The sequence below is a fragment of the Phascolarctos cinereus genome, unplaced genomic scaffold, assembly GCF_003287225.1.
Source record: "Phascolarctos cinereus isolate Bilbo 61053 unplaced genomic scaffold, phaCin_HiC Scaffold_5;HRSCAF=322, whole genome shotgun sequence".
Taxonomy (NCBI): Eukaryota; Metazoa; Chordata; class Mammalia; order Diprotodontia; family Phascolarctidae; genus Phascolarctos; species Phascolarctos cinereus.
This window is the reverse complement of record NW_027555958.1, coordinates 112,306,134-112,331,923: the sequence shown is the minus strand read 5'-3', so window position 1 is coordinate 112,331,923 and position 25,790 is coordinate 112,306,134. Positions and strand designations below refer to the sequence as shown.

The 25,790-nt window shown below is 34.8% G+C and overlaps 1 protein-coding gene across 1 annotated transcript in view; it reads left to right on the top strand.

The window, feature by feature from the left end:
* VTA1 (vesicle trafficking 1) overlaps positions 1-25,790 on the top strand; it is a 104,007-nt gene that overhangs the window by 33,332 nt on the left and 44,885 nt on the right. The window contains 3 exon segments of the mRNA XM_020972487.2: positions 8,229-8,323; positions 10,943-11,070; positions 12,021-12,096. Of these exon segments, the coding sequence (XP_020828146.1) occupies positions 8,229-8,323; positions 10,943-11,070; positions 12,021-12,096 (299 nt within the window).

Below are 25,790 nucleotides of genomic sequence, written 5' to 3'. Positions count from 1 at the left end.
TAAGAACTGGCTGGACAATCATATGATAAGAATATAATGTAATATTGTTGCACCATAAGATATGATAAAAGGCACAGATTTAGATAAAACCTAGGAAGACTTACGTGAAATGAGTAGGACCAAGAGAACAATTTATATAATGACTGTAATAACATAAAAGAAAAACAACATAGAAACTTTAGAACTTTGATCAATTTAATGACCAATTATAACTTTAGTATACTTTCTCAAAAAATTATCTATTTATTAGTAAATAGTATTTTATTTTTTCCAATTACATGTAAAGATAGTTTTCAACATTCACTTTTTGTAAGATTTTGAGTTTCAAATTTTTTCTCCCTCCTATCCTCGCTCCCCAAGACAGCAAGCAATCTGATATACATATGCAATCATGTAAATATTAGTCATGTTGTGAGAGAAGAAACAGAACAAAAGAAGGGAAAAGCCACCAAAAAAAATGAAAATAGTATGCTTCAATCTGCATTCAGACTCCATAGTTCTTTCTTTGCATGTGGATAGCATTTTCTATTATGAGTCTTTTGGAATTGTCTTGGATCATTGTATTTCTGAGAAGAGCTAAGTTGATCATAGTTGATCATCACATAATATTGCTTGTTAGTGTGTACAGTGTTCTTTTGGTTCTGCTCATTTCACTTAGCATCAAATCATGTAAGTCTTTCCAGGTTTTTCACAAGTCCACCTGCTCATCATTTCTTATAGCACAGTAGTATTCCATTACATTCATGTACCACAACCTGTTCAGCTGTTACCCAATTGATGGGCATTCCCTCAATTTCCAATTCTTTGCCACCACAAAAAGAGGTTCTATAAATATTTTTGTACATATAGGTCCATTTCCCTTTTTTATGATCTCTTTGGGATACAGACCTACTAGTGGTATTTCTGGATCAAAAGATATGCACAGTTTGATTGCCCTTTAGGCATAATTCCAAATTGTTCTCCAGAATGATAACTTCAGAATACTGATGATGACATATGCTTCCCACATCTTTGGAAGAAGGTGATAGAGTAGAGAGTTAGATTGAAATAAACATTTTTCAGATGCTGAATGTGCGAATTTGTTTTGCCTGATTATATGTATTTGTTACAAAGGAAAGCTTAGGGGCAGGTGAAGGAGTTGAGGAAGTATGAGTGATGGTGCTAGAAAAAAAAAAGAATGAAGACTTTAGTGAAATATTTTAAAATAGAATAGAGGAGATGGAAATTCAGTAGGAGATATAGATAAGCAGGGCTGTTCTGTTACTATCATGTTAAATTTAATCATATATTTAAAATTGTGTAATAAGTCTCATTAGTAATATCTTAATAGTCCTTTTTCTGTTGTTTTGAAATATTGACCTTTTTCAATTTTGTAATTCAAATATTTTTCATTTAAAAACTTGATTTTATTACAACTTAAATAGACATTTTGATAACTGTCATAATGGTAACTACCACACCTACCTCATAGGATCGTTCTGACTGTCAGCTGTGACTATACATGCAAAACGTCTGCTTCGTTATGATTAAGGTGTTTTTCTTTCTCTCTCTCACACACACACACACGCACACGCACACAGATATGAGAAATAGCTAGTTTCCCATCTCTACAGCACCTTTAGGAAAATAATCTATTACACAGTTACACAGTTGATTGAAAGGTGCAGAGAATACGTGATCCCACTGTGTTTGTTTGGCTTTTTAACAAGCATTTCCTTCAAATAGAACAAAATTTATCTTTAACGACTATCTGTATCACATATGATTTTTCATGCATATGACATCTCCCTATTAGACCTGTATTCACATCCCTGTACCACTGTTGTCCCAGTGTTTGGGGAAGTCATTTAACCTCTCTGAGCCTCAATTTCCTCATCTGGAAAATGAAGGAGTTGCTTTAGAACATACCCAGTGTTTCATGTTGGCTTAGAGTCTTAACATTACTTTCATGGATTTAACTTCTTCAAAAAACGTATGTTGTCAGGCTAGTCACTCACTGTCACTCTATAAACACAGTACTAAAAGTTATGAAACTTTTATTTTGTGAGTTAAAATTACAGTCTGTTTATCTTAAAATTTTATTGCTGTCAATTTCCAAAAGGTTTACAAATGGCATAAAAAATATGGTTTGTTGTTTGTTTGGTTGCCTTTTTTGGCTAGGCAGTGGGGTTAAGTGACTTGCCCAAGGTCACACAGCTACTAAGTGCTATGTGTCTGAGGTCATATTTGAACTCAGGTCCTCCAGAATCCAGGGCCAGAGCTCTATCCACTGCGCCACCTAGCTGCCCCCATAAAATACATGTTTTAAAGGTATAGCAGCTCCAGTAATCAAACATTGGTTTGCACAGTTTAACATTTGTAATGTTAATATTGCCATAATTGAGTTAGAAAAATCATTGTGCTCATTTAATGTAACATTTAACTATCCAATAATGAATACTGGATTTAAAATAAATGGAAATTGAAAGTAAATAATTGTAATAAATCTGCTACTGGATTGGAAACATTCAGGAGCAGAACTGGTTCTAATCCTGAGTGCAACTAATTAGTTACATGACCATGGGTAGCTCACTTTATTCCAGATCTCAAATACATCCTCCAAAAAAAATTTTTTTGAGAGATTTAGACTAGCAGACCTCCAGTACAGCATCTTAAAGTTGGATCATCTTGTGGCCTAATAGAGCCAGTTGACTTTCAGAAAAAAATAGCATTGATTTAGGATTATAAATAATATTGATTTCTGGATACTTTTAAAAATGTTTGCCAAGTTATATCACTATTGGTATTGTTGAGGCAGCATGATTTGTACAGATACCAGTTGTATGTCTTAACTTTTGCATGCACTTTCTCATGAAGTTCTGTGTATATAAATTGCTTCAGTTGTTTCTTGTTTTAAGTCTTAGCAATGTACCATTTCAGATTATTTAAACCTTTTACACTATTGTAAAACAAAGTGAATTTTATGAGAATTTTTCAGTAATACTTTAATAAATTATTGATTTTTTCTCTGTCAAAGAAGAAACTCTGAATATGAGTTCAAAGACCTAAATTTATTTATTTGGGGGGGGGATAATTTTTTTATTATTGTTTTTTAATATAAATTTATTTGTAGTTTTCAACATTATTTCCACAAGTTTTTGAGTTCCAAATTTTCACCCCATGTCACTCTCCCCCCACCCCAAGATGGCATGCATTCTGAATATCCCTTCCCCTAGTCTGACCTCTTTTCTTTCTCTCTCCCCTTCTCTTATCCCCTTCCCCTTCTATTTTCCTATAGGGCAGGATAGACTTCTGTACCCCATTTCCTGTATTTCTTATTTCCCGGTAGCATGTGAAAACTTTTTTTTTTAAACATATGTTTTTAAAACTTTAGGTTTCAAATTTTCTCTCTTCTTCCCTACCCACCCACCCTCATTGAAAAGGCAAGCAACTCAATATAGATTGTACATGTGCAGTTATGCAAAACACTTCCATAGTAGACGTGTTGTGAAAAACTAACTCTATTTCCCTTAATCCTGTTCTGCCCTCCCATTTATTCTATTCTTTCTTTTGACCCTGTTCCTCCTCAGAAGTATTTACTTCTGATTACACCCTTTTCCAGTCTTCCCTCCTCTCTATCATCCCCCTGTTCTCTTGTCCCCTTCTCCCCCTATTTTCTTTTAGGGTAAGACAAATTTCCATACCCAATTAAATGTGTATGTTATTCCCTTCTTAAGCCAAATCCTATGAGAATAAGATTCACTCATTCCCTCTCACCTTCCCCGTTCCCCTCCACTGTAAGAGACTTTTTGTTTTTGTTTTTTTTTGTGTGAGATAATTTACCCCATTCTACCTCTCCCTTTCTTCTTCTCCGAGTATAATCCTCCCTCATCCCTTAATTTTATTCTCCAGATATGACCCCTTAATCTTCAACTCACCCTGTGCCATCTGCCTATCTATCTGTCTCTCTTTCTCTCTCTCTCTCTCTCTCTCTCTGTATATCTATATATATATACATACATATAATTTTTTTCCTCCAACTACCCTAATACTGACAAGGGTCTCACGAGTTATAAATATCATCTTTCGATGCAGGAATGTAAACAGTTCAATCTTAATAAGTCTTTTATGATTTCTCTTTCCTGTTTACCTCTTCATGTTCCACTTGAGTCCTATATTTGAAAGTCAAATTTTCTATTCAGCTCTGGTCTTTTCATCAGGAATGCTTGAAAGTCCTCTATTTCACTGAATGACCATTTTTTCCCCTGAAGGATTATACTCAGTTTTTCTGGGTAGGTGATTCTTGGTTGTAATCCTATCTCCTTTGCCCTCCTGAATATTATATTCCATGCCCTGCAGTCCTTTAATATAGAAGCTGCTAAATCTTGTGTTATCCTGATTGTGTTTCCACAGTAATTGATTGGTTTCCTTCTGGCAGCTTGTAATATTTTCTCCTTGACCTGGGAACTCTGGAATTTGGCTACAATATTTCTAGGAGTTTTTGTTGGATTCTTTCAATTTCTATTTTGCCCTCTGGTTCTACTATATCAGGGCAGTTTTCCTTGATAATTTCTTGAAAGATGATGTCTAGGCTCTTTTTTTGATCATGGCTTTCAGATAGTCCAATAATTTTTAAATTCTCTCTCCTGGATCTATTTTCCAGGTCAGTTGTTTTTCCAATGAGATATTTCACATTGTTTCTAATTTTTCATTCTTTTGGATTTGTTTTACAGTGTCTTGATTTCTCATAAAGTCACTAGCTTCCAATTGCTCTATTCTAATTTTTAAGGAAGTATTTTCTTCAGTAGTCTTTTGGACTTCCTTTTCCATTTGGCCAATTTTGCTTTTTAGGGCATTTTTGTCCTCATTGGCTTTTTGGACCTCTTTTGCTATTTGGGTTAGGCTATTTTTTAAGGTGTTATTTTTTTCAGTATTTTTTTGGGTCTCCTTTAGCAAGCTGTTGACTTGTTTTTCGTGATTTTCTTGCATCACTCTCATTTCTCTTCCCAATTTTTCCTCTACTTCCCTTACTTGCTTCTCAAAATCCCTTTTGAGCTCTTCCAAGGCCTGATTTATATTTTCCTTGGAGGCTTTGGATGTAGGAGCTTTGACTTTGTTGTCTTCTTCTGGTTGTATATTTTGATCTTCTTTTTCACCAAAGTAAGATAATATAGTCTGACTCTTTTTGCGCTGCTTGCTCATGATCCCGGCCAATTACTTGAGTTTTAAACTCTTTGTTAAGGTACGAATCTGCTTCCAGTGTGGAGAATGTACTGTCCCAAGCTTCAGGGGTTTGTGCAGTTGTTTTCAGAGATACTTGTAGGGACCTGTAAATTTTCAGTTCTTCCAAGGTGGTATGATAAGGGACAAGGTGTTTACTCCTTTCCTGGCCTGTGACCACAAGTATTCCTTTCTGTCCTGTAACTGTGAGGGGGGTTCCTCTTCACAGCTGCTACAAGCTCCACCATGCCAGCATTCTTCCTCACCCCAGTACTGCTGCCTAGAACTGTGACCCAGATCCAAACATGGGCAAAGCAAGGGAATTCTGCCTCAGCACTGGCAAAGAGATCCCTGCAATCCCTCTCTGATCAGCCACTGGATTCCCCCTCAGTCTGTGGGCTGGAAGCTCGGAAAGCAGCTACCCCCACCCAGGACCACCTTCTTGGGGAATGAAGCTGAGACCCCGCCTTCTTTTCTCAGCACCGACAGAAACAGACTTTTCCCACTGACCTTCTAAATTGTCTTTGGCCTTAGTGAGTTGAGGAGTCTGGAAACCTCCACAGCTGCCCGTGATTCACTCCTCTGAGGCCTGCTCCAGGTTTCACTGTGGCCTGCGCTCCCATGCTGTGCTGCCCTCCCAGCCTGGCGTGATACACCTTTCTGATCAATCATCCAGATTGCCTTGGGCTGGAAATTTGTTTCACTCTGTCTTTTTGTGGGTTCTGCTGCTTCAGAATTTGTTTAGAGCCATTTTTTATGAGTATTTAGAGGGTTTGGGGGAGAGCTTAAGTAAGTCAGTTCTTGGCTCCGCCCCCTCAAAGACCTAAATTTAACTTAAACCATTTCTTTTAACTTACTCAGTGATCTTGAATAATTCACTTTATATTTTTGGCTTTCAGTTCCTTAATCATTTGTGCTGCAGGTAGACTAGATGATTTCATGTTATTCTGACTTGCAGGAAAACCTCCCTAAATTAGGTTTTGCTGACATAATTTCTGATCATTTAAACAGGGCTAGTTTGGAATTTAGGTGTTGAGGGAGTCAAATTAACAATGTTTTTTAAAAGTTTCAGAAGAAATATTTAAGAAAGTAAGTTTTCAATCACTCTTAAAATATGTTTAGCAGTATATTTGATACATACAAAAATATACCCTCACAAATTCTAATCTCTTCATTAAAGTATCCTGAAAGACTCTTCTCAGCAGTATTTTGTAAGTTTTTAGTTCTTGGCACATACATTACTTGGAGAAAAAATTCAGTTCTTTAGAAGTAGTCTCTAGTTCCATTTTTTCAGTGATTTGCTCAGTTATTCTCAGATTTTCCTGTATTAAAATCTTTAATACTAATTGGTATTTAGAGTTCAGGCCATAGCCAGTATTTAACTTTTCCTGCCCTTGTTGCTGCTCCCCCTGCTTGATTGGTCTTTAAACCCATAGCAAATATAAAGTCACACAACCAGTGATTCTCAGAGCTACTGTTTTAACTGAGGCTGCCTAACCGAAGCTGTGTTTTGTTTGTTTGTTTGTTTTGTTTGTTTTTTGCCTAGGAGGGACGCAGTAGTAGACTTGAACTTGCAAACTGGCAGTTGCTTGAGGCATTCTGTGAATGAGATATAGTATCTAATCACTCACTATAAATAATTAGATGGTTTTAAATGCAAGTTTTTAGCTGCCTTTTTCCAAGTGTCAGTGATGCTTGAGCTTCAGTTACAGTTAGACATCAGTACCTCATTTGCTCACACTTTTCCTTAATTAAAATAACTTTTCATTCCTGAAATTCTAAAGTACTATTTCAAATATTGCTACTAAAGACATTTCCATTGGATTTTTTTTTAAAGTTTATTATAAACTTAGTCTTGTGTTTCTACATCTGTGAGACATGTCCAGGCCCTTGACAGGTCTGCTCACACTAGTGTTATCATAAGCATCTCTTAACTCATTTCACTACCTCCAGTCTCTTCTTTTTCCCAGTCAATCCTCTATGCTTGACAGATTAATCATCCTGAAACATAGTTTTTGTTGTACATTCCTGTGTTTAAAAACCTTCAGTAGCTTCCTGTTATTGAATAAATAAATGAAAATTTCTCTACCTCGCATTTAATGCCTTCACAGTTTTTTATAGCTTTTTTGCCTGCTGTTCATCTACCCATTCCCTGTGCTTCTGCCAAAATGGACTAATTGCTGTTACTTTTACACCTTTGCCATTTCTACATGAAATCTCCCATCTTATCTACAGTTATTAGTGTTTCTGTTCCTCCTGAAATAACCTTGAATTTATTTATCTCTGTATACATTGAATTTTCAATAGAACCCAAGCTCTTTGAAGTCAAGGCCACTTTCAATTTTGTCTTTGTATCCACAGTGCCTTTTGCATAGAAGATACTGAACAAGTGTGTGCTGAATTGAATTGTATCACATCGCCCAGCCCTTTCTTCCAAATCTTGACTTGCCTAAACTCATGAAGTACTTATTATCTGTACTAGTATTCTTACCTATTTTCCTTCTGTATTTACTGCTGTACCTTTCTAGACCCAAATCCCTTGACAGCAATGACTGTATCTTTATTTTTGTATTCTCATTATTTGACATGCCAAATGTATAGGACATGTACAAAAAAAGTTTCTGTTAATATGTTAGTTTTCACAGATTCTTTGGATCATATTTTTATTTATTTGTACTATATGGATTTATATATGTACTTGTCTCCCCATTCAGAATTTAAGCTCCTTGTTCGTAGGAATTGTTTCATTCTTTGTATTTGTATCCTTAGCTTCTGGCATGTAAATGTAATTAATAAATGCTTGCTGTTTGACTGACTTGAAAAGTTCCTACTTAAATCCATAGCGAGTTAAAAATATTGCTTTTAGTTCTTAATTCCATTCAAATTTGAATTAATCCATACAGAAACTTTTGCAATTTATTTCAAACTCTGAGTGAAATAGATAAATTGACCTATTGTTTAGAACATTTTTGCCCTGTTGTTTTGATTTGCTTAGGTATTGCTTATGTTATTTTTCCTTTCCTTTTAAGGTCGTTTATATGCAATGCAAACTGGAATGAAAATTGACAGTAAAACTCCTGAGTGCCGAAAATTTTTATCAAAGCTTATGGATCAGCTGGAAGCTGTAAGTAACAAATTAGTAATTCATTTCATAATTAATGTTTCAAAATGTTAGAATAAAGTCTTAGAATTTTTGTTAGCTGTTGTGTTTCCTTTGCCTCACTGTAGTCAGTAGTTCCAGTACATAATAGTATTAAGGGGAAAGCATACATTTAAAAAATATCACACTCTTAGGAATATGAACTATTGTATAAAACCACGTAGGAAGAAGAAGACATCATTGCCCCTAGCCATCTCATTCTAAGCATACCCAAGTCAATGAAAGTATTTTTTTAAGTATTTTAAGTATTTAATATCACACTCTTAGGAATATGAACTATTGTATAAAACCACATAGGAAGAAGACATCATTGCCGCTATCCATCTCATTCTAAGCATACCCAAGTCAATGAAAGTATTTTTTAAAGTATTTTAAGTATTTAATTTCAGTATTTTTTAAGTATTGAAATAATATATTGAATCAACAGACATTTGTTGAGTACTTTCTCTGTATCATTTATCATCTTTGTATTTCCTAGCACCTAGTATAGTGAAGACTATTTGAAAGAGTTCTTGTTTATATATTTTTTAAAGAAGATTATCATCTTCTATGTATTTTCTTTGTAAATTTTCATTTTTTAAGTTTTTTGTTACACATGTAAAGTGGTCTAAGATATCACTTTAGAGTAACTTTATGCATTTTGAAAAACTTCCAGTTTTTTGATTATAAATTTAAGGTGAAATATAGTTTAAACATGACTATTTCTCTCCAGTTTTAAATTTTTAATCTAGTTGTTGCTAACTGAAGGTGGTTTATCTGTAACAGGTTGTACAGAATCAGAATATGCAAAATAAAGTAATTAATAATATTTAAAGGTTAAGAACTGTGTCATTTTTCCTCTTTGTATGCCCCAGCATTTAACAGTTTCTGAACCATTCTCCACAAGATCTCCTCTCAGTAATTACTGTGGGGGCTTGACTGGAAATAAACCAGTAGTCAGGAACACAATACTGTTTCTAGGGCTCTTGAGTGTAGGGCCCTGGGTTCTCTCCACTGGGGTCTCAGTGGAAGTGCTGGTTGAGGCTGTGATGGTCATTTGACCTGCCTGGCACCTGCCATCTCCTTTAGTGCCTTGCTATTCTATCTAGGCTTGCTTGTTTGCCGGTTGCGGTTGATTTATGAGATATGTATTCTTAGATTTGAAAAATGTATTGACTCGTTTTGCTTTTATACACACACAGACACACACACACACACACACACACACACACACACACACACAGTGCATCTGTTAAGAGAGAATGAGTTGATAGGTTAGTGGATGTTAATGGATATACAAAAAAGCATCAGTGATTTTATTTTTAATTGATGGAAGAAAACAAGACTAAGAAGAGGGGGAACAAACAAATGGAACAATTTTGTTTACTTTGTTAAACTATATATTTGCATATTAGATACTTTAAAATCTCTTAACAAGTTCACCATATCTACTACAATCTTGTTTTTCTTTTTACATTGGAGTCTTTGTGTTTGTTGACAATTAGGTTCATAAAGGGGGGAAAACATTTTTTTTTAATTTGTAAAACTGAAGGGAAAATGAAATGTCAGTTTAATGCCATCTAGATAATGAGCAAAGAGAGAAAGTTTATTCTTTGGACAAAGTAAAGGCTAATTTATGTTATAATGCTTGTTTACATTATATTAAAAACTTCAAGTTTAGTATATTTTTAATGAGCTTCAGAGTACTTATATTTCTGCCAGGCTTTCTGTGTTATACATGACTGTCTTATGATATTGCATACTCCCTCTAAAAAAATAGCAGTCTAGAATTCAAAGCATCCTTACAAAATCTTTTGGCAGTATAGAAAATGTAAGCTAGTGTCTTATGGTTATTTTTGTTTTTGTTCTGCCAAAACCCCAAGATTTCCTTAAATCCAGACAGTCTGTTCAGGAGCTGCAAATCCACCTCTTCTACTGTAACTGTATCATTTGCTTCTACTGACTGTATTAGGAAACCTGAAGCTTTTCATACTCTTAACATCTTTGAAAAGAAGCCTTTGAATCAGAATATAGTACTCAGATCATTTATGTTTTTAAATCTTTAGATTGTTTATTTTAAATAGTCAAAATAGGAAGATAGGGGTACCCTTTTTCATCAAATTGTTGGTGTTTTTATAAAGCATTGCATAAAGTGCTTTACATGGGGAAAATGCATAGATGCGCAAAACTACAATGACTTAATGTGTGTATTGTATAAACTAAAAATATCTTCTGAAATTCTAAATTTAGTTCTTTTTTGGTTAATTTAAGAAACAATCTTTTTGTATTATATACCAATAATATTTTGTGAAAATGCTTTTGTATATCACCATATGTCTCTATTTACTTTATCACCAAAATTAGAATTTTTTTATTGTAGAAAAATGTTAAAATGTTTAAGTGAATTTGTGTTTTGGGAAAAAATAATATCTGTATATTTAGACACTACTTAATACATTGTTTGATAATCCAGTAGAGTTTTAAAGTAGTTGTTGGGTGCTATGTATGCAAGTATTTTTCTTTCCATATGTATTTTTAGATCTGATCACTAAAACAGTCACTCTAAGGGACCCCCAAAAAGAAGTATTTCTGATTTTATTTCAGCTTAAAAAACAATTGGGTGATAATGAAGCTATTACTCAAGAAATAGTTGGTTGCGCCCATGTGGAGAGTTATGCTTTGAAAATGTTCCTTTATGCAGACAATGAAGATCGTGCTGGGAGATTTCACAAGTAAGCAAAAAAGAAGAAAACATGGTTTTATTAATTTTATGTTTTATTTGGAGACTTTATTTTTTACTCTTTAAAGGCAAGTATATCTAAAGGTAATGGATAATTTTCTCTCATATGTTTAACTAATTTTGTTTTTAGTTCCCAGCTGTTTTCCTAATTTTTAGGATTTAAATGTCTTTTGCAACAAATTGTATATGGACCTTAAAATAATAGCACTTATACAATACTCTGTGGTTTGCAAAGTGTTTTACAGATATTTTTTCATTTTATCCTCACATCAGCTCTGGGAGGTAGATGCTCTTCCATTCCTGTTTTACAGATAAGTTAACTGAGACAGATAGAGGTTAAATGGCTTGCCACACAGATAGTAAGTATCTGTGACAGGACTTGAATTCAGGTCTTTCTTGACTCCAGGTCCAGCTTTATATCTACTGTACCACCTTACTACAAAATCATCTGAAAAAAAATTTACGATGGTAATTTTTATTGGGGCAAAACTCCTGACCTAATGATATGGCTATGGCCTTCTGTTCATAAATCATCTTGTGAGTAGTAATTTTTCCATAATAAAAATCTCTATTTTTTACTTTTATAAAGATTGTTGATGAATTATATTAGAAAATTCACTCAGAAAAGTATTCCAAATGGTTTTTCTGAGGTAGCTTATTGCCGCAGGTCACATTCTACAAATGTAACTAGCAAAATGTTTATTATATAATAAGGTTAGCTAAAAGTATGTTTTACTCCTGTCCCTTGAGTCCTGGATTATAAAAGGTTACTGTATAATCCCCAAAATGATTCTCTCCCTCATACCAAATATATAATTATATGTAATTTTGAATTACTTTTTAAATTTATCTTTTTTGGAATTTTTGCTTTCCTAATATGTATTTCTAACTCTGCATTTAATATACTCAGCTAAAAACAGAACAAATGTTTTTCTCTTGCAGAAACATGATCAAGTCCTTCTATACTGCAAGTCTTCTGATAGATGTCTTAACAGTATTTGGAGAACTCACTGATGAAGTGAGTGTACATTGTTTTTGAATGCTTTTTAAAAACTAGATGTTTGTCAGTGGTGTTTTTTTCATCAATCATCTATTTTTATTTATTCATATTTTACTTTATTCATAGTTTAGTATTTCATTGTATTGAATAGTTAAACAATTATATAACTGACAGTTACTTTAGATACTGTTCACTGCATAGCATTAAATAATTACCATATTCTTAAGTAGTATGTTTTTTGGAGGGGAAGGCTTTCTTTCTTGATGTACATTAGTCTCTATTATCCCTTCTGTCAGTTATTTTAGGATGTTTTATTTCAGTGGTAACGATCAAGTACATAACTTTTGCATTCACTGTGGAGGGAGGAAGAAATAAATCCAAAGAAAGACACACACACACACACACACACACACACACAGCTATTAGTAGGTAGGCAGTACCTACCTTATGAATAGGTTATATTTCAGAAGTTCATTTCAGTTGTTTGAAGCATGTTTTTGTCACTTCTCCCAAACAAGCAAACAGTATTATTGTTGTTGTTGTTGTTGTTGTTATTATTGTTGTTGGGCCATCTTGGTATACTAGGACATATGGGCTCAGGACGACAGAGGAGGGAGGCTGGGATCTCCTGCTTATCCAGACCTCAGTAAAATTTTTACATTTTGGGTCCACAAACTCCAGATCTGTTGTTTATCTTTTAAGGGCCTCCAGAACTGACCCTTGTGTTACTTTTTCATTGCTTACCATCTGGTAGCTCTGACAACTTTCTGTTTTACTTGACTACTTTGGAAGAGAATTTGGTCCCACTGCTTCCCACCTATTCTTTTATCCCAGAAATAAGCATATGTACTCTTCTGAAGTTTCCATGCTGACAACATGGAATCAAAAAAGATAAAAATAACAATTGAGAGGAAACTTACGGAATTTTAAGTAATTAGGGATTTGCTTATCCCAACTACCATGCCTTCTTTTTTTATTTCTAACTTGTAGGGAAAAATACAAGCAAAATGGACAATATTGCTGAGTCTTTGCATATATAAAACTAAATCTGCATTTCACAATCTAACCCAGATACTTTTAAAAATAAGCTTACATGTTGAAGAAGAAAGATACTGTGGACATTTTATTACAGGTGCTAACGTTTTGACCCTAGAGTAAGGAAAAGGACAAAGGCTATGTATATAGATGAAGGGAAGAGACAGTGGGATGGGGTCTCTGTCAAGACATTCACAGCAATTAAGGGTAAAGAGTGGCTATCTTGAAGCTTCCCCTTCCTTTTTCTCTCCTCTTTCACATCCACATCTCTGCTTGCTGTTCAACCTGTTGTCACAGACAGGCATACGCTACTCTCCACAGAGAAACTGGAAAGGTGAGAAGCAGGACTCATGTTTGGATTAAACAGGTATTCAACGCGGCACCTACAGCAGGGAAAGAGAAAAGGTGATTTGGTCTCAAGCAGTGAAATGTTAAGGAGCGTCCCTGCAGCCATGCACCTGAGGGTTGCATATGTTGTAGAGGGGATTCTTTTTCAATTATGTGTTGCAGTTAGTTGCCTCTTGAGGTCCCTTCTAACTGAGCTTTTGTAATTCTGGGAGTACACATAGTTGGGTGTATATAGGTCATGGTGTCCCTGTAAGTAGATGTTTAAGAATACAGTGTGTTAGAACTAGAAGAAATCTTCATGTCTAATGCAACCCTTTCACCTAACTGATGAGAATATTGAGACCCCAAGAAGTGAAATGATTTCCCTAAGTTCACATAGCTAATTAGTACTAGAACTCAGGCCTCTTTTCTAATTCTGTCCCTATAACACTGTTAACTCTCCTACTTCTACCACTTTTTACAATGGTTAGGGATTATAGGATTGTCATAATACAAGTAAAACATAAATTTCCCCTGAAGTCATTTTAGAAAAGCCTTACTTGCTCTGTGTGATCAAAATCACAACTTGATATGTGAATTACTGTTTTTCTGCCCTTCTTCCTTATACATTTAATTTCCATCCATTCATTTTTAACTACTAATCCAATGCAGTTGGAACCATAAAGTATAGTTGGCTTAATTTATTGCCTTATTTATACAGCTGAAGCACTCAGCAAGTAACAGGAAACACTGATGTTACTGCCTGTGTGTTAAAAAGTTGTTCTTCAGACAGATTAGGATGATCTTTTTTTTTTTGTCATAGATTTTGTTTTAGGGCTTGTTGTATATTCTAATCATTTCCAAGTTTTTTTTTATATTCGATCTCTAAATTCTCAGGGGCAGTATTGTATAGTGCGTGGACGTCCAGCCTTGCAGTCAGGGAGAACTGTGCAGCCATGGACAAGACAGTACCCCAGACAGTTCTGACTCTTAAGTTATAGGTAACATTTCATTTTACATCAAGGAAGGGATTACCATGTTTTGATCATAGGATCACTGATGAAATTACTGGCTGGGGCTTTAGAAATATGTACACATATACATGTACACCACGGTGCTTAACACAGCACTGTTCATGTAATAAGTGCTGAATAAAGGCCTTATTCATTCAGTTATTTTTATGTAATTTGTAGAAAAAGCATAGATATTACTGACATATCTGGGTTGTCAAACATAATAGAATAAAATCTGAGTAGCTCTAGTGATTAAGTGTTGCATAATGGAAAGAACACAAGACTGGAAGTTGGGCAACCTAGATTTTTATCCAAGCTCTGCCATTAGCTAGCCATGTGACCCTAGTGAGTGAGTTCAATTAAGTGATCTCCAATATCCTTTTTAGCTCTAAGGTTCTATAAATTTTTCTGCAATTGGGCAAGACGGCAGATTAACGTGTCAGAAATCTGCACTTTGTTTATTTTTACAGCAATTACATATCCATGTATGTGTGTGCATATTACACGTGTGTGTGTGTGTGTACGTACGTGTGTGTACACACATAAACTAGAAAGTTAAGTATCAACGGGCTTCTGCCTGTTCCCCAGGAGAATTAAGGTTGCCTTGTTACAGTAACACTAATAGAGAAATAGCTTGAAGTTTTGATTTGCTGGCAATGCTATAACCCTAGGATGTGTTACAAGTAAACAAATGACATCCTGTCTCATAAGGCTATCAAAGGAATTAAGTACTTTGAAATCCATGGATAAAATCTGATTACTGCAGAGCCTTGAAAAGACTAGATTGACTCATTTCTTCCTTTCATTTCCCTTTTCTAATCCAGCTCTATCCTGTACTTTGGAACCACTAGCAGGGGCAGAGACAGGAGTGAAAATGCTTGGAAAGGGGATTTCAGGTGTGCAGATTTTCCATACTCTACTATATTTATAATTCCAGACCAGTTGCAGCACTTTATATTGGGTCATTGAGAGAGAGTGCCAGAGTACTGTTTTCTTCATCTTTTGCATCTTGGCTACACCACAGCTCTTTGTGTCTCTGTTTCTTAGGACTGAAACTTCTTTTAAAAGCTATTAATGTTATTCATGTTTTTGTTTATGTGTATAAGAACAATAGTATCTAAAATCAGAAAAAAATCATTAAAGATTCATGTTTCTCATTACCTATACTAGTTTTAAAGTTTAGCGCTTTTGTTATAAAATCTAAGACTACGTTTTTAGATATGAATTTTTCCCTTATACAATAGTTATTACCTAAAATTTATTGATTAACTCATCATAGCCCTTTGGAATATGGTATCTCAATTATGTGGTAGTCAGATATCTAACACCATCAGCTGGGCAGAATGACTTAGGAATCTGGAAATTAACAACAACATTAACAGCAAAAAAAGCAAAAAAAAAAATGGAGATGGGTTTTAATTTTTTTTGGTTTTTTTTTAACTATCTATTGGCAGCATAAGTTTTACTCAATACTGTATTCACTTTAATCCACACCTCATACATAAGACTGACATAATCACTCCCATGAAAAGACAAAAGGCCTGGATTCATTTTTGTCTGCTAGTCTTTTCCTGAACCTCTGTCCCCCTTCCCCCACTCTGACCATATTATCCAAGTTCTGAAGATCTATTTATTCCCACTGTCTGAATTATTATTAATCAGTTTATATAGCTGTTCTCTGTTCTACTTCTGCTATAAAACTATTCCTTCCTTCTTCTCTACTCAGTGAGCCTTCCTTTGCACCAAAGGGAAAAAAAGGTTAAGCAAAACCCACCCAGATATCGACTTCATCTAACAATATATGCAGGATTTAACACCCACACTCTCCACATCTCCAGTTCTTGAAAATACTTCCTGCCTTGGCTTAGCTTCAGCCTTAGTCCTATGTTGTTCAACATTTATATTACCTATATGAAAGCATTTATAGCATACTAAAGATTGCAAGCTCTAGAATTCCTGTAATTGGTATTGTATATTGACCCTAAAGTCTTACAGAATCTGTTAGTGACAATTTCATGCATGAATTGGTCCAAGTTATAAAATCAGACTTTCACCAGGATGAAAGTTTATCTTCTCTCTGTACTACTCTGTATTACTCTGTACTAAAAATGTCCCATTCTGCATTTTCAACAGAGATTTCTTAAATTCCAGTTTTTCAGTTCCCTACAGGATATCCTGCTGTCACCTAAAATTAACCGTCAAAAGTTGACTTTGTTATCTTTCCCTTTTTCTCCCAATCTCTTCACTTACCTCTCCTTTCTAATTTCTCTAGTTCTATCAGTTATACAGGCATTCTTCTAGTCTCCCAGGAGAGAAACTTCAAAAATATTTGACATTTCTCATTCTTTTGTCCCTTTTAATGCAGTCTGTCACCAAACCTTTTCATTTGTTTCTTTTGAAATATCTCAGTTTTATCCCTGCTTTGCCACCCTCACTATCACCATCATTTTTATCTCAGCATTCCTTATTTATCCAGCCTTATTTCTTCTGATTTCCCTGCTCACAAATGCCTACCTTATACTTCTGTTAGGTGGTCTTTTCTGTTCCCTGTGCATTCTATGTTCCTTCCCATCAACATGTCTTTGCTTTTGTTTTCCCCTAAAATAAATATGCCCTTCTTCAAGACTTTCAAAATTTAATACTCACCTCAAGTCCTACCACCTCTGGTGAGTCTTCTAGCCTGCAGTAACAGTTGTCATCCTTGGATTGCTGTGTACTTGGGGCCTGTCTATGAAGTCTAACACTAAATCTCTGTGGGCTTGGAAAGTTCTTAATTGTTTATGTTTAGGGATCTATATTATAATGAGACATTTGGCCATACTATAAACTCCTGAGGTGATACTTGATACTGCTTCTGTGTATTCATAAACACCTAGCACAAAGTTGAGCACGTAAGTGCTCAAAAATTGTTGGTTGATATTTCAGAAATTTTTAGCTTTTCACCTTTCTGTAGATGGAAAAGATGTCCAAGATAGTTTAAACAGAACTTCTTTCATAACTTTTCTGCAGTTTTATAGATCACATGTGCTCAGAAAGTTTAGTTTGGTAAGTTGCCTGAATTTTCTGCTTCAGAAAATTACTTATTACTCATAGTTATACCAAATTAAATAATACCTATCTTTTCTTACTTGTCAGTTATTTTAGAGTACTTGGCAGCCAGTCCTTTTTTTGATATTCCCCAACTTTCTAATTCCTACTTTAAGCATAGGCACTGATTTAAAAAAAAATAAATTATATAAAAAATGCCCTCTAACTTTTAATTGTATTAGTTCTTAGAACTCCTGATGGTCCTTTCTTCTTAAAAAATATAAAACAATTCTACGTGTGACTTTCAAAACTTTCCATCTTTTCCATGCTTCCTTTTGAATTTATTTTTGCTGTCTTCTGTGCATTTAAAAAAGTTTCAATTGCGCTTGGCAAGGGTAGGGATCACTATTGCTAATCTACCCCCTCCTCTACCATTTGAGAGAGGGAAGTGAGAGGGAGGAAAGGAAGGAAGGAAAGAATCTGACCCTAGTAATATTTTTTAGGAGGATATAGATAATATTCTGTTACAGATTGTTTGTATTAACAGACTTTCAATATTGCTTTTCTTTATATTGTTGCTGTCCTTTATATAAATTATTCTCCAGGCTCTGTTCACTTTGTTCTCCATTTATTCCTACTACCTTGTATTCTCTGAAATCATATTTATCATCATTTCTTGTTATACAACTCTTTATCATTCATATGCCAAAATTTGTTTAACCATTCCCCAGTTGTCTGTGAGGCAATTTAAGTCATCTCCTTAGATTCCTTTTTTTTTCTTTTTTGCCTTTGATCTCTCCTTCAGAATTAAGAAATTTTTTCTGCTTATAGCTATTCTGTCCCATATGTTATCCTGCCTTGTCAACCCCTTCATGTTTCCCTGTTAAGTTTGACATATTTCTACACCAGACTGGGTGTGTGTGTATGTGTATTCAACTCTCTTTTGTCCATTTCAAAAAGTAGTGAGGTTTGTCTGATGCTTTTTCCCTTCTGTTCATGTTTGTTTATTCTTTTCAAGCGCACCAATTATGAGAAACAAGTTCTACCCCTATTTTTCCTTCCTTCTACACTGCTGTATTTCTTTTACCCCTCTTCCCTTTTCCTGCTTCAAATCCTCAGAAAAGAATCAATCTGTCCCCTAGACCTTTGTTTTTCTTATTTAACTCTCTTAACATCTGTGAGGTTCTGAAGGGACATTTGTTTCTTCTCTCTCTTTAGAATGTTAAGACTACATTATCAGAGATCAATAAATATACTTTTCTGGGTTTCTCTAGACTCTTGTGTTTGCTTTTAAACATTCCTTTTCAGCCCTGATTTTTTTTTTCATCAGAAATTCATGAAAGTACTCTTCCATTAAGTCCATTTTTACCATAGGAAGATATTCACTTTCCAGGGTAAGCTATTCATGGTCATAAGCCTATGTCTTTTGTAACATTGTATTCCAAATTAAAGAAAAATACAACCCAAAAAAATTGTATTCCAAGATTTCCTCTCATTTATAGAAGAAGCTGTCAGATCTAGTATAATCCTAACTATAGTTCCTTGGTACTGAAACTGCTTTTTTCTGGTTACTTAAGGTATATTTTTGCCTTTGACTTGAGAATTTAGGATTTTGGCTATGTGTTTGCCAAGATTTTTCCTTTTTGGAATTTATACTAGAAGGTGATTGTGAATTTCTGATTCTAACAATTATTTATGATTTCTTAAAATATAGTGTCTAGGCTTTTTAAAAATTTTAGTATTCATGAAGTTTAAAGTTTCTTAAATTAACTGTTCTTGATCTGTGAGTCTTTTACATTATATCTTACATTTTCTTCTATTTTATTTTTCAGTCTTTTGATTTTGTTCTGATATTTTTTACTGTCACATGGAGTCACAGATTTCTGTTTGGTCCTTTCTGGTTTTCAGAGAGTGTCTTTCTTGGACAAAGATTTCTACTTTCTCTTTGGATTTCTTTATTAATTCTCTTTCCATTCCTTCCTCTTGTGTTTTTATTAATTTTTAATGTCTTGCTTAACTTTTTCTAAGTATTCACGTGATCCTTGTGACAAACCCACAACTTTTTCCCCTTTAAGTATCTGTTCATAGTAGTTATAGAATTACTCTCCTTTTTTTGCAGGTATCTAGCTTTATAATAATTGTTAAAATATTTTTCCCCAATTACATTTAAAAACAATTTTTTAACATTTTTTTAAATTTTGAGTTCCAAATTATCTGCCTTCCCCCTTCTTTTCCTCCCCTCATTGAGACGGCAAGCAACTTTATGTAAGGTATACATGTGGAGTCATGCAAAACACATTTACATATTAGTTGTATTGTGAAAGAAATTAAAAAATAAGAAATGTAAAAAAAGTTTGCTTAGATCTGCATTCAGACTCCATCAATTCTTTTTCTGGAAGTAGATAGCATTTTTCATTATAAATCCTTCAGAATTGTCTTGGATCATTGTATGATCTACAGTAATTTTTTATACTTATTAGTGTTTTCTTTTACTCGTCTCTCCATATCTTTAGTTCCTGAAATGTTCCAGGAGGCAGGCTTTGCCCCTTGCTCTTATTTTGGGTGGAGGGTAGAGTGGAGTGGTCTGCCCTGCTTGATCTTGCCCAGGGACTCTATCCTAATTTCTACCTCTGTGGTTAGGTTTCCCCTTGGGATTTAGATCTTCACGTGCCAGTAGCTCTGCCATCTCAGGATAGTGTTAGGAACCTCAGCCCATGAGCCTGAAAGTGTCCTGCCTGAATGCTGCCTCATTACATTGCGCTCTATCAACTGTATTACTTCTCCTTCAGGCTTTCAGGATCTCCACCCTGAAGCTTTCTGTTCGCCCTAAAGTGCCCTTGGGGAAACCTTCCACTCTTGTTTTGCAACACAGATCCTTACAGGCTATAGATTTCTTTAGCTTACCTCCGGCTGTTTTGAGAGATTACCGTTCACTGGCACTGGCTTTTCTGCTGACCTCCTTATCCATTAGCCTCAGGCTGCTGACTGGTCTGTGTTAAAGTTCTGGGAGTAGTAGAAGTCACTTATTCTGTGTGGTGAGACTCTAAACGTTTTGTTGGAGTAGGTATATGGAAAATAGATGGTCTGCCTCCACTTTGGGCAACCATCTTGGCCTTATCATGCTCCTCTTAATAATTCTTGGTTATAGTCTACTAAATCTGTAGCAAGAGTTGATATGTGCCACGTAACCTTAGCCTGTTCAAAGAAAAATATTATATGTTCCTTATGCTAAGGGAGCACCCAAAATATTATTTATCACTTCTTGTAGAGTCTACCTCCACAAAATCTCTCACATCTGACTCCTTATCTTTCTTCATAATATGGCCACCCTAGTCCAGGACCCCATCTGCTATTACTTAGGCTATTGCAGTCCTTCCTAATTGGTGTCCTTTACTGCCATATATTTTTCCATAAGTATACATCTGGCTTCATCTCACTCCTATTCAGTAAATTCCTGTTGCTCCCTATTGCCTGTGGCATTTAAAGCCTTAAACAACCTGGTTCCCACCAACCTTTCCAGCCTTATTATATACTGTTCCCCTTCCCATACTTTACTTTCTAGCCAAATTAGTCATTTTCTTTGCCTCACACAAAACAGTCCAGTTCTAGTCTTCAATTCCATACCTGGCATGTACTCTCTCCTCATCTATACCTTTTGGAATCCCTTGCTTCCTTCAGAGCTCACCTCAAATGATTAGATTTCTCCTGATCTCCCAAAGTAACCTCTATCTACCTTGTATATGTTTTATAAGAACTTAAGTACATCTGTTGTTCTCTCAAAATAGTATGGAAGCTCCTTAAGGGCCAAAATTGGGTTGGTTTGTTTGTTTGTTTCATCTTTATATCTCCAGCCATTAGCATAATACCCGGTATATAGTAAATTCTTAATAAATGGTTGTTGATTGATTAGCTAACAGTAATATGAGAAGGATGAAAGCACTGTCACCATGGTTAGGGGGCAGAAATAAGAAAAGACTTTGTATGGGTAATAGTACTTGACAGAAAGCTTGAAAGAAGATAGGGATTTTGAAAGTTAGATAGGAGGAGGTAGAGTATCCTGGGCTTGAACTGTACAAAGGCACAGAAGAAGGAAGGTGGTGTGCCAAGTTTGGGGAAGTAGCCTGGGTTGGCCAAAGCACTGATTGTGTGCTTGTAGTAATGATGATAATTGACATTTAGAGTCATATCATCAGGTATGTGACAACACTCTTAATAATAATAGCAATAGGAGGCAGGTAGGTGGTGCAATGGATAGAGCACTGACCCAGGATTCAGGAGGACTTGAGTTCAAATCTGGCCTCAGACACTTGACACTTACTAGCTGTGTGACCCTGGGCAAGTCACTTAACCCCATTGCCTAGCAAAAAAACAATAATAATAATAATAATAACAATAGTGATGATAGGTAGCACCACGGCACTTTAAGGTTTGCAAAACATTTTACAAATATTATCTCATTTCATCTTCACAACAACCCTGAAAAATAGATGCTATTATCATCTCCATTTTATAGATGGAGAAACTGAGGCAGATGAGTTAAGCAAGCTAGAATCACATAACTGAGGCCATATTTGAACTCAGGTTTTCCCAACTTCAGGCCCAGGATTCTGTATACTGTGCTACCTAGCTGTGAGAGTCTCACAGACAGAATAGGGAAGAATATAGGAACAGTGACACAAATATTAAAATACACAGAGACACAGACTTTAGTAGAGTAACTTCCACATTTCAGCAAAGCCTTTTAGTTTGTTGGCACAGAACAGTATTAGAATATTGTACCATAGGTATCCAGATCACTTCTTGGAACTTGCCCCGTGGCCTGTGTGAGATTAAGTTGAGCCAGGCATGTCCTGCCTCCCTTCCATAGATATCCAAAATTGTCTGAGCCCTAAGTTACCACAAATTCTTTCTCGTTTAACCTTTCTTCATTTTTTCTTCACTATTTTATTTTATAGGCACCAGGAATTAACTCATTGAATGTTAGAGCTGGAAGAGATAATGTAACCTAATACCCTTATTAGGTATTAAGACATGGAAACTGAGGTCCAGAAAACTGAAGTAATTTGCTTCAAATCATAGGCTATTGTTCTTTGATTCTTTCTTCCAGAAATAAGCTGTGTTAAAATAGGGTTCTGTTTAGACAGGGAAACAAGACCTGGAAATTACCTAAATTCTCACTATTATAAGTACCCTAAATAATTTATTAAAATACTGATTAAAATTATTTAGAAGTTACTTTTTTTTAAAAAAATTGTATTATTGAATTGACCTTTCAGTGTTTTGTTTTAAAACTTGCTGGTTTGATTTTTGTTTCTTAAAATTAATGAAATCCCAGTAGTAACTCAGTTTTAGACTTTTTTTTTTTTGGATGAGTAGCACCAATTAGAAGGAATATCCATTAATATATTAGGAAAGAAATCTTATTGTTGATTTAAGATTGGCGTGGTAAAGAAATATCTACCCTGAGTATTTTTTTCCCTGTGAATTATGAAATTTTGGTGCTCCTCCTAAAAATTTATTTTCTTTTCTAAAAAATAAAGATTATCTATGTAGAGCTTCATCACAAATGACCATCATGAATAAGTGGATGTCATCCATGAATTAGCACTTCAGTTTCTGCATCTTCAGTATAGTAATTCTTCATTTGTATAGTAATGTAAATTAGAATGTAAACTTGAGGGTAGGATCTGGTTTTGGTTTTTCTTTTTCTTTTTTTCTTGGAACAGTGTCTAGCATGTAGTAAGCACTAGAAGTTCTTGATTGATTGAGGATTTACTTTTTCAAGATTCTGTTCGATTATTACATTATTTCAGCCCATCATCCCTATAAGGTAGATGGTTCATGTACTGTTATTCTTATTTTACACATAGCAACACTGAGCAATCACTAGTTTAAGTTATTTTCTGTAGGTCATAGTTTATTAATAATGATAGAGCAGAAACTAACCTAAGTTTCCTTGCTTCAAGCCTAGTCTTCTTTGCAATAGATTATACTGCTTCCTAGGTTTATTAATGACCCATTTTTTTTAGCAAGAAATCTTTTCTCTGACTTATTGCTACCGTTTTATAAAAAATACTTTTCCTTGATGGGCAGCAAAAAAGCTTTTTTGAAGGTGAGTATGGGGAAATGCTACCTATAGTTCCTTAATTTTCACTGCTGACTTTTAGTGGACATGCTTTTCAAGAACAAATGTCAGTTATTTTCAATTATCCAATAATCATTTCTGTGAAAATAGGAACTTAAAGGCCATGAGTAAGAATTGAAGCAATTTTTGTAGTTCCTGTTTCCCAGAAAGGATGTCAAATCATCCAAAGGAAGGTAAGGGTTTCAAAAATATTAATGTCTTGAAAATTTCCACTTACCACTTTTTCTTATATTTCACATCTTTGTACTTTGGAGATAGAATTAGAAAGCAAAGCATTGGATTCCTGACAGGACTTAGAATTACCTGGGGGAACAATAGGATTATAATTTTGAAGTTAAGAAAACTACTTATATTTTAGATGATCTAATTTTTAAAAACTCCAAACTATGTAGCAAATTTAATGTTAGAACATTATATTTCCTGTTAACTTCTTATTTTTATGAAGTAACTAAAACTACTTTATTTGTAAATTCTTCCCCAGAGGGGGCAGCATAGAATCATAAGATTGGAAGGAACTTTAAAAAATCATTTTATCTGCTCTTCCTCTTCAGCCTAGAGATAGGATTATCCCAAACAGGAAAATCTCCTTTTTTCAGACATTTTAAGAGGAAAAAAATGGCATATTCTCTCAGTAACTCTAATTATATTGTTTAATCCTCAAGAAATTATTCTTCTATCTATCCAAAATTCCTTTTGTATAATTTTAAGCCTGTCCAGAAGTTGTCCATTTATTCATTTAACAAATATCTAGAGTGTGCCCACTGGGTCTGAATTAGTTTAACACTTTTATCATCACCATTAGATTATCAGTATCATAGATTTGGAGGTTATCTGATTCAACTTCATGTAGCTGAAGAAATTTGAGAGCCAGAGAGATTAAGTGATTTACCTAAATTTACCTAGGTAGCAAATGGCAGAACAAAGGTCTGAATTCAGGTGCTCTGATTCTAAATCCAGCATTTCCACTGCACCAGTGTATTTAATTATTTTCTTTATCAGTCAAGTAATAGGCAGAGATTATAATCTTTGTGTTTTAAGTTTTGTCACCACAAGACTATAAGCTGTTTGGGGACATGGACCATGTTTTATATTTACTATTATATCCCCTACAGTATCTCACATAATAGGTATTATATAAATATTTGGTTGATTGAATCAAAATTCCAAGAGAAACTCTGTCCTGGTTATTTTCTTTTCCAAAAGGTACTCTTCTATGTAAAAAGTAAAGGAGAAGGAATAGTTCTGTTTTCCCTTTTTGGGGCTTGACATTTCTAATGCTTGTAAGCTATTTTCCATACAAGATACAATTTACCAGTAATTAGAATTTTAAAATACTATTTGTTTTTAAGACACTCAAATTCACATTCAGTGTTCAAACATAGAAACCAGTGTTTGAAGACTGTTACTTCTACTTGTTCTTACTTTTCCATCCCTTTTTTCTTAATTGAAAATTTCTATTGGGATACCAAAATAAAATGTTTTCACCTATGTGTATGTATGTAAAACTGTCTCTGAATATCTCCTGAATTGTAGACCCACATCAACTGCTTCCTGGACCTCTCATCTTAGATAATTTTTCTCATAGGCATTTTAAACTTAACATTTCCCAAACAACTAAGTATCTCCCTTAACTTTCACCTTATTTAAAATTATCCATTTATTTTGAGGGCACCATCATCTTCCAAAGTCACTCAGGTTTGTAATCTTAGTTGTCCTTGACTCTTCTTCTTCCTCACACACTTTATCCCCACACCTTGTCTAGTTTCCCTCCAATGTCTCCCACATCCACTTCTCTCTACTTGTACAGTTGCCACCCTACTTCAAGCCCTCATCCCCCTCTCACTCAGCTAGACTATTATTATAACCTCCTTTTAAATCTTTTTATTTCTAGTCTGCTTCCTCTCCAGTCCATCTGCCACAGAGCTCATTAACAAAACTCCTAACACCCCAAACTGTCCATGTCTCACTCCTTTGCTCAGGGAACTAAAGTGATTCCACTACTCACAAGATGAAAGACTTCTACCTGTCTTTCCAGTGTTATTTCCTATTATTCCTATTTACATACCAAGTGATTCAACTAGACTACTTCACAGTTTTCCAGTCTGGACATCCATCTGTCTGCATTTGCACACACTGTTGTCCCCCATGCCTAGAACACATTCTGC